This window comes from Rhyacophila brunnea, unplaced genomic scaffold (assembly GCF_057557595.1).
Source record: "Rhyacophila brunnea isolate RB1 unplaced genomic scaffold, BYU_Rbru_1.0 scaffold_4, whole genome shotgun sequence".
Classification (NCBI taxonomy): domain Eukaryota; kingdom Metazoa; phylum Arthropoda; class Insecta; order Trichoptera; family Rhyacophilidae; genus Rhyacophila; species Rhyacophila brunnea.
The window spans coordinates 36913420-36930188 of record NW_028233068.1 but is presented as its reverse complement, the minus strand read 5'-3'; the positions used below and the strand labels follow the sequence as shown (position 1 = coordinate 36930188).

The window sequence follows — 16769 nt, the reverse complement described above, 5'->3', positions numbered from 1 at the left end:
TTGCAACTATTCTACGTATATTACATACATAGAAATTCACTTTAATAGATAAATTTGAAAGAGTGAAGTTATGTTGTTTATACATGGGAAATTCATAGGAGTGAATTTAACCAGTTGGGGGCCCTACTTCCAGCACCATAAGGTAGCCCTTATCGGCAAATAAAAAAAGTGGCAAACGACATGAAACACCGCATCACATAATAATATATTAATTATTTTGTAAAATTTTTAAATCGAAGGTGTTAGAAAAAATTTCTACGTTATTTTGTAATTGTATGATATCCTTGTATCCATTGGAAAAATTGTATTTAGGAATGTCTGGGGGAAATAAAGTCATCCTTGCTATGTTGAATTAAGTATGCTGGGAAATTAAAAAGTTTACTAGTCGACAAATTTCTATCTAAATTTTTTTGAATTTGCGCCCCTTTTCAGCGCGAAGATTTACTCCTGCACCACCGGTAAATGCACCCCTGGAAATTCAAGTACCAAATTATCAAATATGTTATAAAATCATACTACGGGGTAGTCAACACCAGACGCGTACAAATAAATGTCATTCTAAGTAGGTATGTCATAAAACAAAATTCTCACCTGAAAATCATCGATTTCTTTTGTGTGCTTTATTCTTTCTTGTTCCATTTCTGCCCGGAGTGTTTCTAATTCTCTAAGAAGGGCTTCCTGGCCGGCGAGCAGGTCTTGTTGTGAGGGTGATGGCATCATACGACATTGCTGCGGTCCCTGTCCGGGAATGGGATCGCTGAAGTCAGGATATCCTTCCATGTAAATGGAGCTTCTGTGGGCCAACACGTCGCGCTCTTTCTTCGCTGATTCCGCTTCACATTTCATACTGAAGTAAAAATGAAAAACAAAATTTTTATTCAGTACTACAATCAATTTGAATACTATGCTCAATTGAAATAATATAATAAGACCCAGTACCAGATATATTCTCTTAGAATGACACTGCAAATTGATAAAAACAATCATTCACAATGTTATATTACAAAGTAGACGAAACAGGTCTTGATAGTTATTAACTTTATATGAATTGAGTACCATGACATATGTACGTATAATAATATATTACTTCATAGTAAAACTTTAATTATCTGGGCTAATTGGTGATAAAAGTCCCGATAATGATAAATCTAAAGTATATAATATTATAATCTATAGTAATTAATATATACCTGCAAGTATCCGTCGGCTTACGGCCAAGATACTTTTCTATTCTAACAAAATATTAAAATTATCTTTTTAACCATAATCAATCAATTACAATTTTATGATACATAAAAGAAGACAAGATGCTTTAAACAAAACTTTAATAAATATATAACGTCGTAAGGAGCCTAATTTCATGATCGTTAGTTTAATTATTACTAGTGGTGCTTTAAAGTCTAATTAGTTATATAATTAGTACTTACAACGTAGCTTGATGTTTAGATTGTTCTAGTTGCTCTCTAAACATGGCGACTTCTGAGGCTAAATGTCTTGCAAGCCGTTTATTTCTTTCGGTTTCTTCAAGAGCATTTTGTAATCTTTCTTCCGCTTCAAACCGACTCATTTTTTCTTGTTCCAATTCCTGAAACATTTCAATCAAATATCTTTTATTATATTGTTATGTTAGACCGACCCAGTGAAATTGTGGATGTGGAGTTTAATTTAACATGTAAAATAAAACATCTGCATTCTAATGAGAGTTCTGATTTTCTTTGGCCACTAACCGGAAGCAAAAATGACAATTTGGAAAATCTCATTGTTGGTATTGAAGGATGACGTCGAAGAGAAAGGTTTCCTACTCGATGGCCCGAGCAAGTGAAGGATGCTACGGGCCTCTTAATAAATTTATGTGTGTACACAACAGAATACATGGATCACTATCATCAATAATACAGAACATTATACAATATAATGTGATAAAGTGTAAGTGATAAATTTACCTGTGATAAATTAACATTCAATTCGGTAGCTTCAAACTCTTGGAGTTTAACAGAGCTAATTTCGGTTTGTAATTTAGCAACTTCTCGACTCAAATCAGCAACTGTCTCTCTTAAGCCTTCTAACTCTTCGCCTCCACTTGATTCTGAAGCTACAAAGAAAAACCAAGATAATAAGTATGTATAAAATATCACTGAAATCTGACAAAATATATTCTCAGATCAATCACTGAAAAAATCTACAAGATAAAATTATTCTAAAAATAATAAGTATTCAAAATTCGACACTGATAGCCGATCAAAATTAATACATGAACCGCGACTTTATGTTAATATTATAAATTTATTTGAAGGTGTCGTCTCGTAGGTCATCAATGCTAGTAAAATAGCTATTAGCCCTCGATGTACCTCATAGCATCTTCTTTTGTTGTGTTTAATACACAACAGCTTAACAAAAAAATCATGTAAACAATAAGAACAAAAAATGACAAATTTTAAATCTGTCCAGTCAGAGATTTCTGACCAGCCGAGTGAGTTGCATCATTGTTTCTAAATGAGCGAGCGCACTAACATTCGAGCCAAAATGGATAATGAAAAAAAATACATTGTTCCCACTGAGATATCCAGGGTTCCAGCGGCTAGCTCAGGTGTCCATCGAACCCCGGATTCACAAAAAAATATATTTTTAAATTGAGGAGAAATTAAATGAAACCACGTCTGTCTCGTGCGTAACTTGGTATTATCTTATATTTTAAATTTTCTTTACAGGTTTATATATTTTGTTTTTACAATAAGTTTCGCAGGTCTGTACATATTGGAAAAGGGACGCTTACTAACTTTTTCTTCTCTTTTTAAATTCCCCGTACCCACGCCGACCAGCAAAAAGGACTCTCGTGATTGGCCAAATTTTATCGTGTGATCCTTTTGATTTGACGAATCACGAGGACCACCTCGGCGCAGGCGCGCGGAGTTTTTAACGTTGCGCAATGTGCGGCAAAAATTATTATATTTAATCTTAAAATTATCTCTTTCATTCATCATCATTTATACTTTAAAATCTATCTTAATTACACCTCCGCCCAGTAAGTGATTTTCACGCACCGGACGAAGGCCTTTACTTATGAATAAAAAAAAAAATTTACATAGTTGAGCAAGGAATCAGATTAGATGTTTTATGAAGCCGTTTCTAGAGGTCAGGGTTACGTTTCGACTTATGACTACTAAATGTTTATTTTACACTGGGAGAAGCCCGCCTGTAACAGGGGTGTATCACCACCCTGGCTAAAGTAAGATGTAAATTATGGAAAATAAAAATTTTTTAATTGGGAATTACTTAAATGTATTAAAATAAAACTGGACTGCAGAAACGATATAAATAGTGGGAGAATGTGAATTCCGGGCACGTAAAATGAAGGATAGGAAACAATATTTTAAATTTAGACAATTTAGGTATTAATGATATCATGACCAGTCGAGTTTTGATACCTGCGTCAGTTGCATCTTGACTATCTAAATCGTGAAGAGCTTGCGGCGGTAACCTTTGTAAAAGTGCAGCAGACCGTCTTTTTAGCCGTCTGTTCTGTTGGTACCATTGTCCTGCACTCTGCATTGCCCTAAAATAAAATTGAGATTGGCATAGAAAAATTACATACGTTTAGTAAGTAGGTTTTTACTGTTGTAATCTAGATGGCTGTAGTTTACAAAAAAAACTTCTAAAAATGAGATAAGTATTAAAAAAATATATACTCACTTATGCATTGCTTGTGTTTCAACGTCATATTGGTTCTTCAGCTGGTCATATTCCTTGTAAACTTTTTCAGAGACAGTTCGAAGCATTTTAAGTTGTGAATCCTTTTCAAGAAGTTGTTGTTCCACCTTGTCATTTCTCTCATTAAGAAGCTGGTATCTCCGTTCCAATTCATTTTGTTCTCGGAGAGCTGAAAATGATAATGATTTACTTGTTAATGTTAATCATCAATCAAGGCCCATAAAACCAATTAGTCATTAGGTTCTCCACCATATTTATGGGTCCATCAGGGACGGTAATAATTGGATAAGAAGTTACAATTTTGAGCTCTACGGCCTGGATGAAGATTGCAGCGCAGTTCAATCAATAATAAAAATTAGGATTATGCTGGGTAGCCCATGTGTGCACCGTATGAACAACAATGAACCAGCAAGCAGAGTTTTGTCAAGCAATACATACAATAAGAGACAGGCCAATAATTGACTAGATAGAGCTACAAATGACTGCCATTTACTCATGGTACTTGTTGGAGAAAGCTAGGACTTACCCTGGATTATTACGCTTCTGATGATGATGATCATAGACATTATGTACCTAGTACTATGTATTATCGTTACTACTTCTTCTAAACTGATAACTCCATAAGATTCTCACAAAATAATAATGTCAAAATCATACTGAACAGGAGGAACCCAACACTAGTACCTACTTAATATTATAATAAAGGATGAATCGTCGATCTGTGGAGGAATCATAAAGTGAAAATTAGAGAAAGGGTAAGAACTCTGCACCCAGGTCAGATTTGACTTAAACATGATAGGTACTTTCAATTGGAGATTAGAATGACAGGCGGCATGCGTAATATTATTGTTCTGATTTCCTTTATAAAACTAAGGACATGTCACAAGTCATCAAACAAACTAGGTAGGTGTTTCAGTATTAAAACTATGCATTAAATTGCACGAATATATACATAATACAGCGATAGAAGAATGAAAAAAATAAGAATCTTACGAGTGTTTGTAACTGGAAATGACAACATTTTAGAAGAATTCTGTCAGCTTTTTACATCGATTTTATTCGTATTTTTCTTCTGATCGAAATTTGAAACTTTATCTTTTGTTTTAATTTTTGTCAAGTTGGTAATAATAATTATCAATCACATATTGCCAGCGAAAAGATTTTAGTATGGCTAGCAAGCAAAAATACTGTTTCAGTAAGTTGATACCGTTTTGTTAGTTACCGACACACTTCTGTATAATTAGATACCTAGCAAATAGGTTGGTACCAAAAATGTTGGACATTAGGTACCTACAAGTTGATATTTTTTCATTAGATGTGAAATGAAAAAAAAATGGTAAATATGCTGCATAATATGTGACAGATTTTATATTATGAAAAATTTAGACAAAGCAGAAAATTTGGTAGGTACGATGAATACTGTGAATATTATAATATTTAACGTGAACGCTCTTTTTCGTACTCTTTCTGAAAACGTACAATAGAACCTCCATTATCCGAATTTTCGATTATCCGGATTTTTAAAAATAAACACAATTTTAACGAATTTGCTGCGTAACACGTGGCGGATTGCATCATGCAATATAGCAGCACTAGAGTGAGTGTACTATCGAAGACAACGTGGATATAATCGATGCTTTGAAAAAAGGACACCTAGGACCTTAAATTAAAGAACTAGGACGATTTATGTCTAATAAATATGGCGTCAAAGCCTCAACGATCTCGGAGATAAAAAAAATAACAGTAAAAGTGACAATTAGTGCAATAATGTCCCCGAGGATGGCAGCGTTATGAAGACAATCATGAAATGGAGAATTCGAATAGTGCATCTGGACAGCTAATATCTGGTTCATTAACAAGCATATTGTTTAGATTGGGTGGAAAAATTAGAGAACTAGAAATTCACAGGAATAGCTTTCAGCTGACACACCTTCAACAAACACTTTTAGAGACATGTTCAAGATGTTTTTGGAGAAATAAGACTTTATTTATAATGCTGATGAGACAGGTTTAAATTGGAACTTCACAACAAATCTTTAGATCGAGACGTGAAAACACTACACCGGGGTACAAAACCCGCAAAAACCGTATCACTTAATGCAGCAGGCAGACACAGACTTTCTCATTGGGAAATTATTGAATAATCCCAGATGATTTCAATACACAATTAGAAATATTCCTTTAGGTAAAAATCAATAATTAACTAAATTTCCTACTAAAAAATATTTAAAATTGAAGCTAGGTAGGTATATTATGTATCGATAAAAATTGTTTATACCTACTAAATAATGTATTTTTCTTTCCCTGTCAATTATGATTTTTTATCCGGACCACCTAAATTATTCCGGATAATTGACGTTCTACAGTATTTGGTTAGTCGCCACTTTTAATGTTTTTATAAATCTTTATGGATTATTGACAAGCACGTCACTGGAAAAAGGGATTATTTGCCCTCGGAAATAGGAATCTTAAAATAGATCCCGAGATTCCAGACATGCGCGGGATTTTCCTTGCATTGAATAAAACATAATGGGGACGTTAACCCTTATTGGTCGTTTATAGTTCCTTAACATTTTGAAAACATTGCTTATTAGTATTCTATATATTATTATTATGTTCAATAATAAAATATTATGCAATAATATAATATTCTGCGGTAGGTAGGTACCTACCTACTTAACATAAACAATACAGTGGTGAGTAGGTCTATATTATACTTTACTAACTGGTTAGGTACTAAATTGGGAAGAACTTGAAAGGTTATATACCTACCTAAATCTATGAAAGTGACAATCGCTCTGTAGCACAAAACACACATCCACCAACTTTTCAGAAGTAAAATACTTATTTTGCTTTCAATGTTGACTTCGCGAATAATGGACGCAGCAACTGAAGAATATGAGGGCACTAATAAAATAACCCCGCACTGGGTCTGCTTACACATTTATTTTTTGTAAACAGAAGAATACAGTAAGTCGATTAATGTGATAACAAATGTACCTACCTACTCTATGTATCTACTATTGATTGCAGTATGTATTTGAAAACAGTATTGTGGTATTCTGCTAATAAATATTAGGTACGTTGTGTCTTTCATGCATAAACCAATGAGCCCGGTACCTAGTTAGGTCTAATGAGTGAAATGTAGGTAATAGTATGTATTATATCCGTATATGCCTATGTACCTCCTACTTTTTTAGTGCAAGCGTTGTATGAAACGACAAAAAACGTAAATGACAGCTCATTTAATTTTAAATTGACTTCACTGATAATAACCATGTGTCCTAGTTTAGAAATAAGCATGTAGAAATGAAGATATCACAAACAACAAACATTTTTATTTTGTGTGGATTCTCAAAGTAGTCAAGTACTTCCTTAACGGCCCACGTGCGCCACGTAGGTCGAAATGGAGCTTTTATGGTATTTTCAGAGCATAAGCCTGGACATTCCTTAAACGCTGTAGATAATTTATTTATTTTTAACATTTGATGATTGCATAAAGTATTTGTATTACATAAAATAGTATTCTTTTAGACCTCTCAATCTAATGTTTGAGAATATAGTCATATTTCAGTATGTCCATGTGCAGTGGTGTTAAGATTTATTAATTTTTAAACGCATTTATAAAACCATTAGTAAAAGTGTTGTAACATTATATAGTGGAATATTTACGATAAAAAAATATAGGTAATTATATTCCCTGTGATCCTAAATTTGACAAGAATTAGGCATTTTATTATTTAAAAAATGGGCACGATTACCACATTTGAAAGTAATTCTAAAGATACTGTATATAAGCTATGTCTTTGACCATTCAAATTTGATAAAACATCCTACGAATAATGATTGTTTTATAATAATCATTGACCTAAGAATAAGGTACTTAGTATTTTTTTGAAATACGCCGTTTCTATTGGTATTTCCCAGTGGCTAAGCTACAACATACGGCCTTAGCCATAAATTGACAAACGATAACTGAAGTAGGGAGTAAGCGTGTTTGAACGTGTACCTACCTAACCGAAAAAAACGATTTTTTTTTCGGTTCAGTTTTGGTGCTCTAATTTTTGCTCAACAGTGGGCTGCTTAATATGTCCATATTGGGCCACCGACCCCTTGCAGTAAATAAATAATATAATATTAATGTGATGTTCGGATGTACCTCCCTATATAGTACCTGAATTACGTAAATTTCTGTAATATTTATAGCTCTGATACCTACCTATATTATTACAAACGTAAGTTTGGCTACAACCAATAAATTAGTGAATGTCGACTGCTTCTTAAAATTGTATTTAACGGGCCTGCGTGGGTTATTTTTATTCTCGATAGTAAGCATTACCTACTTTACATCGCAGTGTTCCCTAAAGATAAAAATCAACACTAAAAGTGATCAGAACATAAATCTTTGTAATAAAGATATTGATATAAAATTTCATAGTATGACTGTGACTTCAGATACGACTCTCTGGCATTATGTAAGTACTACAAAACATGAACAAATCCATTACTCAGGAATAATAAAAATATCTTCCCCTACTCTGTCTTTAAATAAAAGCAATTTCTCAATATGCACCCCACTTTCTTCAAAACGGCCTCTTTCCTTTATTACCTTATACATATATAAGTAGTAGGTATGTACTATTTCGAGTTTTTTTTTATCAAGAAAGAAGATTGGATATTACATTTCTAATAAATTGATGTGACAGCTGCATTTGACTATAATAAAATAATACACCTGTTGAAAGTAAAAACGGATCAGTCTGACAAATTAGGACAACGACCATAGCGAATATTGTATCCTTCTAATCTAAAGGGAAAACCGGGAAAATGCAAAGTACATGTACTTACTTCGTTGTAACCACAAAACAGATTAATAAATATAATTCCGATAGTCTATATCCCAACACATTTTGACGCAGGGTTTTTAATATGTGAGTGACCTACGAAAATGAGCCACACATTTTATAGACAATAGTGCAATAGTGTGTGTATTGCGATCGTCAAAAAATTCACCAATATTGAATTAGCGTCAGTGTATACAACGAGAGCAGTTGTCAGATCGAAATTCAAGCGTATTCTTCATACGTGTTTAAAGTTGTTCCATATTCTTCCCTACTCGAGATCGGTTGCCTGTTTCTCCACACCCGTTAGGTATTTCAGTTCCCATTATTTCTCAGTTCCCAGGTTGTAACAATGGAAAATCATCACTCGGAGGCCTTATACGGTATTTGCTTTTGATGCCCTGTTTCATGTAGGTTCTTATTGTTTGCGAGTAATTTATGACAGGTTTGGAGACCATGTGATATAATTCAAGTTGAGACTATTGAGAGATGGAATCGCCAGCATTCTCAATTCAAAATCAGGAAAAGGAACAGCTTTCTTCATAATAATTTTTCGTATAAATTAAATCCCTCTGACGTAAGAAAATGATCGAGAAAATGCAATGTAGGTAGGTATTTCGTTGTATGACTGATATATTATGTGTGAGTGAAATTTTTTATAAAACTCCGAAGGGGAAAATAAATATTGTTTTAGGTAATCCATCGAAGGAATTGGAGGCGATGATTTACCTTCTGAAGAGTAGGTATGGGTTGGATGCTAATTTTTAATTATTATTTTTTGAAAAATAAAATAATACATCGTTCAGAAAACATTGATCCAATATAATCGCTCAAACGAGAGTGAAACTGGTTTCATTGACCGCCTCATAAAGTGAAAAATAACTTCACGATAACACTAAGCCCACGCGCCATTGTCGTGCAGAGGCTGCGTGCCCAGGAATCATTCAAAGGGGAAAATAGTTGCACGTGTAATAAAATAACAAAATAATTACTTGGTTAAATTTAATATCTGCAATCTTTCCCAATATGCCCTGCCATTCGCGAAAGTTAAATAATTTACTACGTGTTATAACATTCCACAGATTGCTAAAATTTAATTTCAATGTTTCCCCATTTTTTTACTTACTGCAGGGAATAAAATATTTTTGCACAGTAATGTTTTAACCACTTTAAACTAAGGTTATTTTATCCTTTATTTATTAGTTATTTATGGTTATTTTCCTCAAAATAAAATACACAGTAATATATATATATATATATATATAAGTACTAATGGTTACCATGTGAATTGTACGTGTAATATTCGCCGTATAACAGTTCACCGTGAGCTGTTGTACCGGAAACAGATAACCGTGTAGGGTTGAGATAATCATTATTTTATGTTTCTTTACATAGGTATGTACCTATTTGATTGGCTTTAATAATAAATGTGAAAATAATATACCTAATCGAATACCTATGAGATAAAATGTTCTGCCAGTGAGCCGTTTCCGAGAAGGGCACACGGCACCTCTGCCTACAACGACTTCAGGAGAAATCCATCGATGCGCGAGAGGGAATCAATGTGAGATATCATCACATACTCGTACCACTCACCTGATGTCGCAGGTAAAGGACAGTCGGATCCAGCCGCTTGCCGGAAGCGTCGGACTAACGTTAATGCCTAGTTACATTAATATATTTGAATATTGTAAGCTGTATGCTGCCTGTAATAATAAAATTATTGTCATCTATAAAATATAAACTGTTCTCTTGAATAAATTGTTGATTATTAGATTCGCCAACCACAGCCTTAACAGCATCTAGTTGCCTATCTATTTTGTAACACTTAAATTAATAATAAATTTTAATTTTAAAATGATGTACTTATTTTAAAGACATCGGGAATAATTAAATACCTAACCTTAAGATATCATAATATGTTTTAAAATATTTCAATTTACTTTATTTAGCCTCGCATAATTTGCTAATATACGTAGCCATATACCTACGTCAATTGTTCCTGTGGGTCTATTCTATACACAAGGCGGCTATCGACGGCTAAGGTGATAAATATTATCACTTTTATCATATTTATATATTGAGGTGATAAATTGTTACAATAAGTTATCCGTCTAAACACTGTCAAAACTGTCTCGCTCTAAAAGTTGACACAGTCAAGAGAGGGGCTGTTAGAACATAGCACTTTTTGACAGTTTAGAGTGTTTAGACGAACAATTAACCTCCGTAATACATCAATATGATGAACTACCGTCAATAGCCGCCTTGTGTACGAATAGCTTCGCCGGTCGTTATTAAATTATGAGGATTTTAAGTACTTATTATATTTATAGTTGTATTTGTTTTTAAGTTACGTAATCATTATGATCCATAGATTATAGTAGGTAATATAGTAATACAGTTATACATACTTACAAGGTATTATAAACATATAAACCATATAAAAGTATAACAATCAGATTGTACCTTGGTACAACCTTGCCCTGAACAATAAAATGTACATCACTGCGCAAAGAGAGATCAAAAAGATATTTAACTTAATCATGGTACCTAAACTGACTATGTACCTATACCTATGTGGAATTACAAGAACCACCTACGCCAGGATATAAATCGTCAAACCGAGGAACCGGTCAGGTTCGACTCCCACGTTAACAGGACAAAAACTCTAAATATGTATTTTATCTTGGCGTTACGGTTAGCAAACGATATAGTACAATGTCATTTGTTTAATTTATAAGACAGGTGATAAATAAATTCGGACCACGGGCTGCAGTGGCTATTGTTTTGACGAGACGAGATCGTGTGCGATGGAATCAATTTAGATTTCGTGTCCATGAATCACTTCAGTGAACATCTTGAATAGGTAATTATAAATAGATAATATAAACCCAGATTGTGGTTTAAGTGAAGTCTGCCTCGCAAACAGGCGGCCTTAATCGAGCTACGGCTTTACCACCCCTGTATAATATGTACCTAAATGCATATCCACCAACCAAACTGAATATCAATATTACACTCATCTGGTATCAATGCTCTGATGGATGAAGGCTTTCCCCTACCTTCTTCTACTATTTTCAATTCGTTATTCATTGTAATAATTATAATTGAATTTGCCGATCGGTAGACGGGAAGTCCCGTCGGACGTTGTATTATTTTCAAAGATGTTTTTCTATTAGGTTGGTATATACATAATAATATTCTATAGCAGTTTTCAAATTATGTATGTATGCATTATTTGACATACCTATAGTGTTGCATTGATTATAAGACACATTTTGGGTTTATCTTATATTCGATGTCGTCTTCAAAATGGCATCAGTTGTTTGGAAAAAAAATTCGTAATCGTAGGCACATTTTTAATTAAGAAATACTGCATCACTAACACACTTTATAGCTCAGGAGACGATATTAATGTATGGTAAATCGCAGAGATCAAAGACCTTAAGTGGAATTATATTGTGATTCAGAAAAATTAGAACCTATATCTGAAGAAGTTTCATAATCTGATTGTGACATTATTGATCACATAAATAATAATATACCTACTGATTTTTATTGTCAAAAAATGACTTTTATCTTCGTAATTAAGTGTTTATGATGATTTATTTAAATTTTATTACCAATTATGATTTTTAAAAATAAGGGTGCGTCTTATAATTAGTAAGTAAGGTAGTATAAAAGAGGTTTTCATTATACTTAAAAAATGATATTTCGAAGTATAGCAAAATATCTCGCCTCTTGACGTGTTGTATTTCTAACGTAGGAAGTTAACCCTCACGCATTCAAATACAAAGATACCAAAGAAAAATATTCATCTAATCAATAATTATAAGTCTTAAGCTATTGCTATATGAAAGTGAGGCTGAAATGAAAAAGTAAATTTTCAAAATACTCTATAACCAAATAAGAATTACAATGACATTACAAGTTGTTATGCTACGAGATATCTTCGTTCATTGATTCATTAGTTACGATTAAGATCTCAGAATAAATTAAATCATTCTGAAGATATATTAGTTTATATGTAAAAATAAAACAATGCTAAACACATCGTAAATACTTCAACGTCTAACTAGATGAGAGCATTCCTTTGCTCATTGGATTAGTGTCGACTAAATACGATACGTACACTGTAAGTTGGGGCGCATTCATATTTAATTCTGAATTTACCAATAGTGCACTACTTTAAACCATTTATTTAGTCGACACTGATGCAAAGAAAACACCCGTGGTGCTTTCAAATCTGCCAATGCAGAGATTTTTTTCAGTAGTTACTAATTAAACCATAGGTACCTATGAAGTTTGTGTTACTCATTATTATAGTGGTTCAATCTCTTTTATGTGTATTTTCCAGCATATAATTATAATAATTATTACTCTCGACAACTTTATAAAACGTTAGATAGCTATCATTCAAATTATAATAATTTAACAATGGACGGTTCCTATTATTAGGGGTATTTTTACATGATTCGTGTTCAATAATAATAAAACGTTACAAGTTTTCAAATGATTTTTGAATAGTTTATGGCATATTTTCCTTTTTAAACAAGTTTTGGTTGGATAACCTTCTAAGCTGGAAGGGTCAGTACGTCAGATTCTAAGAAAATATATATTATTCGAATTTCGCAACACCTTTGTTATGTTACAAAAACTTTATCCTACTCAAGGGTGATACAGGGAGTTTTTTTTTTTAATTTAAAAGTTGTAATAATGATTTTAATTCACAATAATTAAACATAAATCGAGAAGAAGGGGACGCATTAATATTTAAATTGTGTGTACTAATTGCAAAGTCAGTTAACTCCATTATTAACCGCTATTGGGAGAGATTCACAAAAATGGCTGCCAAGAATCGCAGTTAGTATATTAATATAATAATAAATAATTTACCAATGCGGATAACGAAATAAAATAACAGAAAACACATTCTAATAATTATTAGAAGACCATATTTAAATTTTGCTCTTGGTCAATATTGGCTGATAGGTACCTTGTTGTTATTGCCTTTGGTACTAACTTCCGAATTCAATCTAATTTTACCAACGGAAGGAGCTGGGTTTGATAAGTTAATAAACTGATAGAGCTACTACACAAAACCTGTAGAAGGTTTTTAAGGCGAATTCTCTACGTACCAGAGCCACCTAGCAAAAAAATACGAAGCTTACAATTTGAGACTTTTTTTTTGATAATGTACAATTTTATTTAAACTGTATTAATTAATAAATATGTACGTATATGAAAACATTAAAAAGAAAAACATTTTTTATTTTAAGTCAAAGATAAACTTACAATTTAAATAAAATATGAATCTTTTAGGATCCCTTCTTATTATTAAGTACTTACATATATATATATACATATATGGTCAAGTTTTCTATAATTTCATGGGGAGATTTTTGACTAATTCATAGTTTTAATATTTTTTATATTTATTTGAAAAAACATCGATTTTGAATAATTTGAAATCCTTTTTGAAATTTAACGCACCACGTCCAATCATTGCTATAAAATTAAATGTCGTCTGGATAGACACTACACATCGTACAAATTTGGATGCCTTAATCAAACCAACATTCCAAGAGACGACGCGGCGTTACTTCCAATGAAACTCTAAATAATTACAAAAACACAGACATTCGTATGAACTTAACTTTTAAATGTATAGGTAGGTACACCTTTCAAACAGTTTATATACTGTGTTAATTTCTAAACTACCTAGGTACGCATTTCATTTATGATTTTCTTTATAACTAGATTTTCTAGCATTTATTCGTAAATAGAAACCACTCTATGATAAGCACATTCAATTATTTTTCAGGTACTGCAAAAAATTCTGTTTTCCTCGTATACCTACCTACCGAAAGTGCGCATATTATTGTCCTCTCTGAATTTTCCGTCAAAATCACCCCTCTATATTTTATTTTATCTACCCCAATCTACCCATTTCGTTATGGAGAGCCAAATTGGGGAGATGTTGGCATGAAAAGCTGGGTGGCGTAGGCTGTGTGAGTCACGCACAGAACCTTGTCAATAATACATAAGCGTCATCATCAGCAGTTTCAGCAAAAAATATATCAATCTGTTTATTACACACCGAATACAGATAACTGTAGGGTATGTATCTTCTTTTGTTGCTATGAATTGTACTTATTAAAAATAGAAATACCTAATCGTAATACTAATGATTATTCTTATTATTGTATCATCATTATCATCAACCGGGGTCGATCGAATACTGGATAAAAGCCTCCAATAGCTTCCATTCTTCTCGGTTCTTAGTTATTCGTTACCACGTATATATACCTGACATTATAAGTTCGTCTATCCAGCAGGTTTCGGGCGTTCCCACTATATAACGATGTTTTCCAGCCCATTGCTGTTTCATCTACTCGGAGACCACTATCACATCGCGAACTATTATCTGCGTCCTTTTTCATTAGTTTCTTTTGTGGTCTTTCCGCGTTATGCCTAACATGCACATTTTTTATTTCTCTTAGGAGCATTAAGGACCAATGATTCACAGGCATACGTGAACACTGGTAGCATACACAATTGTGTTATAATGCAAATTATTTTTTAATATTTTGTTTGAAACTACTCTAATTACCTGATTGTTTCATTACTTCAAATGTCAAAATAGGACGTAGATAGGTGCACATTATCTAGTCAATATAATATTAATTATAGCCTCTAACTAATATATTATAACATTTATAACATTGTCGGGTGACATGAAAATCTATTGTTCGATATATACGGGTGTTACATTATTTCAAAATTATTGTATCTGCTTGTTTTATTTTATTCTCAGTTTGCTTTTAATCTGACAAGCCAATATTAATGTATATTACATATTGAATAATAATTATATAGGTAACATGTACCCATAGTATTTCTATGGCAATGAAGTAGTGTCAAGAGCACCCATTTCAAAAGTCATGGGCTAGGGCCGAATCTCGCGTCTAGCCAGCACTCGACATGGAGAATTTTACGAACCGGAGCGCTAGGTAATTTTATGAAAATATTACCATAGTTATCTAATTTTATGTGTTTTATAAAAAATAAGTGTGTGATTTTTTTGTTATATTATGGCCATTCTAGCTCATATGGTAAAATAATTTTTTCCATGATACGGAACGACAACGTTTTTTCAACGATTTTACGACCCGGAACGGCGCTCTGGTGCGTTCCGGTCCATTTAGAGCCCTGCGTCCACCAAAAATCAGATGCAATGTATATTTTGTTACTGAGGAAATATCACACGACTTGCCTAGTGAAACCATTTCACCATGAACATGCGCGGATGCAATTTTTTCTCATGCGCAGAAAATAGGCGGTGCTAATGTTATAATAAGGAAATAGGATAAATTCAGTGACGTCCCGTGGGGGTAGGCAGATTGAGCGTCGCTTGGAGGCGGCAGTTACTCGAAGGGCGGCAAATCGAGGAGAATCATTTGGAATATTATATAGAAATAGCTACCTAAACTTAGTAATAACGAAAATATCTTTCCATTAAAAAAAATCAGCTCACCGGTTTTATCGGATACGCGATATCTAGTTTACTTCCATTACCCTTCGACGTCCTTGGTGACCAGAAACGACACGTGCAGATTTGCGAATAATTACAGTCTAATATATAGTATTGTATCCATACAACACATTTCTTAGATATTGGACTCGTGAAAGGACGATAAAAATACAGTATAAAAAGTGGGGCGGCATTTTGGCGCTGCCTAGGGGCGGCATTTTATCTAGAGACGTCACTGAACGAATTTCTGCACGGGAAAGCGTAGACTTCACTTTTCTTTAAAATTTCTCAATAATATTACCATTTTTGTATAATATCTAAGTGTAACACAGTAAACATAAAAATGTTTCATAAAGAAGGGGAAGAGAGGGTAACAAAATAATGATTGGACCATAATTTTGTCTAATAATTGTTCGACAACGGTATTCGTCACAATGATCATGTTCCTAGTAAAAAAACATAAGTTAATTATACACGATGATATTAGATGAATCTAAACCTTAAAGTAGATATATGCATATAATATATACATTTATTATATGCCTCCTACCATTGTATTTCGCGGTAAAAAGGTTGCTAATAAATTGAATAATTTTCTAATTTGATAGTTTGGTCCTGAAATAATATTATTGTTATCTGTTTTTAATTATTAGAATGTCATCTATTTTGAATGTGTGTCGGTGACA

The 16769-nt window shown here is 33.0% G+C and overlaps 1 protein-coding gene across 12 annotated transcripts in view; it reads right to left on the bottom strand.

Annotated features, from left to right (window-relative positions):
- The window catches only part of LOC147067319 (uncharacterized), a 64298-nt gene that overhangs the window by 3567 nt on the left and 43962 nt on the right, over positions 1-16769 (bottom strand). For all 12 annotated transcript variants that reach the window (XM_085954791.1, XM_085954784.1, XM_085954785.1 and 9 more), the window contains 5 exons: positions 3691-3877; positions 3426-3553; positions 1944-2092; positions 1428-1585; positions 592-847 (listed from right to left, as the gene is read on the bottom strand). In XM_085954791.1, the coding sequence (XP_085810917.1) occupies positions 592-847; positions 1428-1585; positions 1944-2092; positions 3426-3553; positions 3691-3877 (878 nt within the window). The remainder of the gene's footprint in view (positions 1-591; positions 848-1427; positions 1586-1943; positions 2093-3425; positions 3554-3690; positions 3878-16769) is intronic.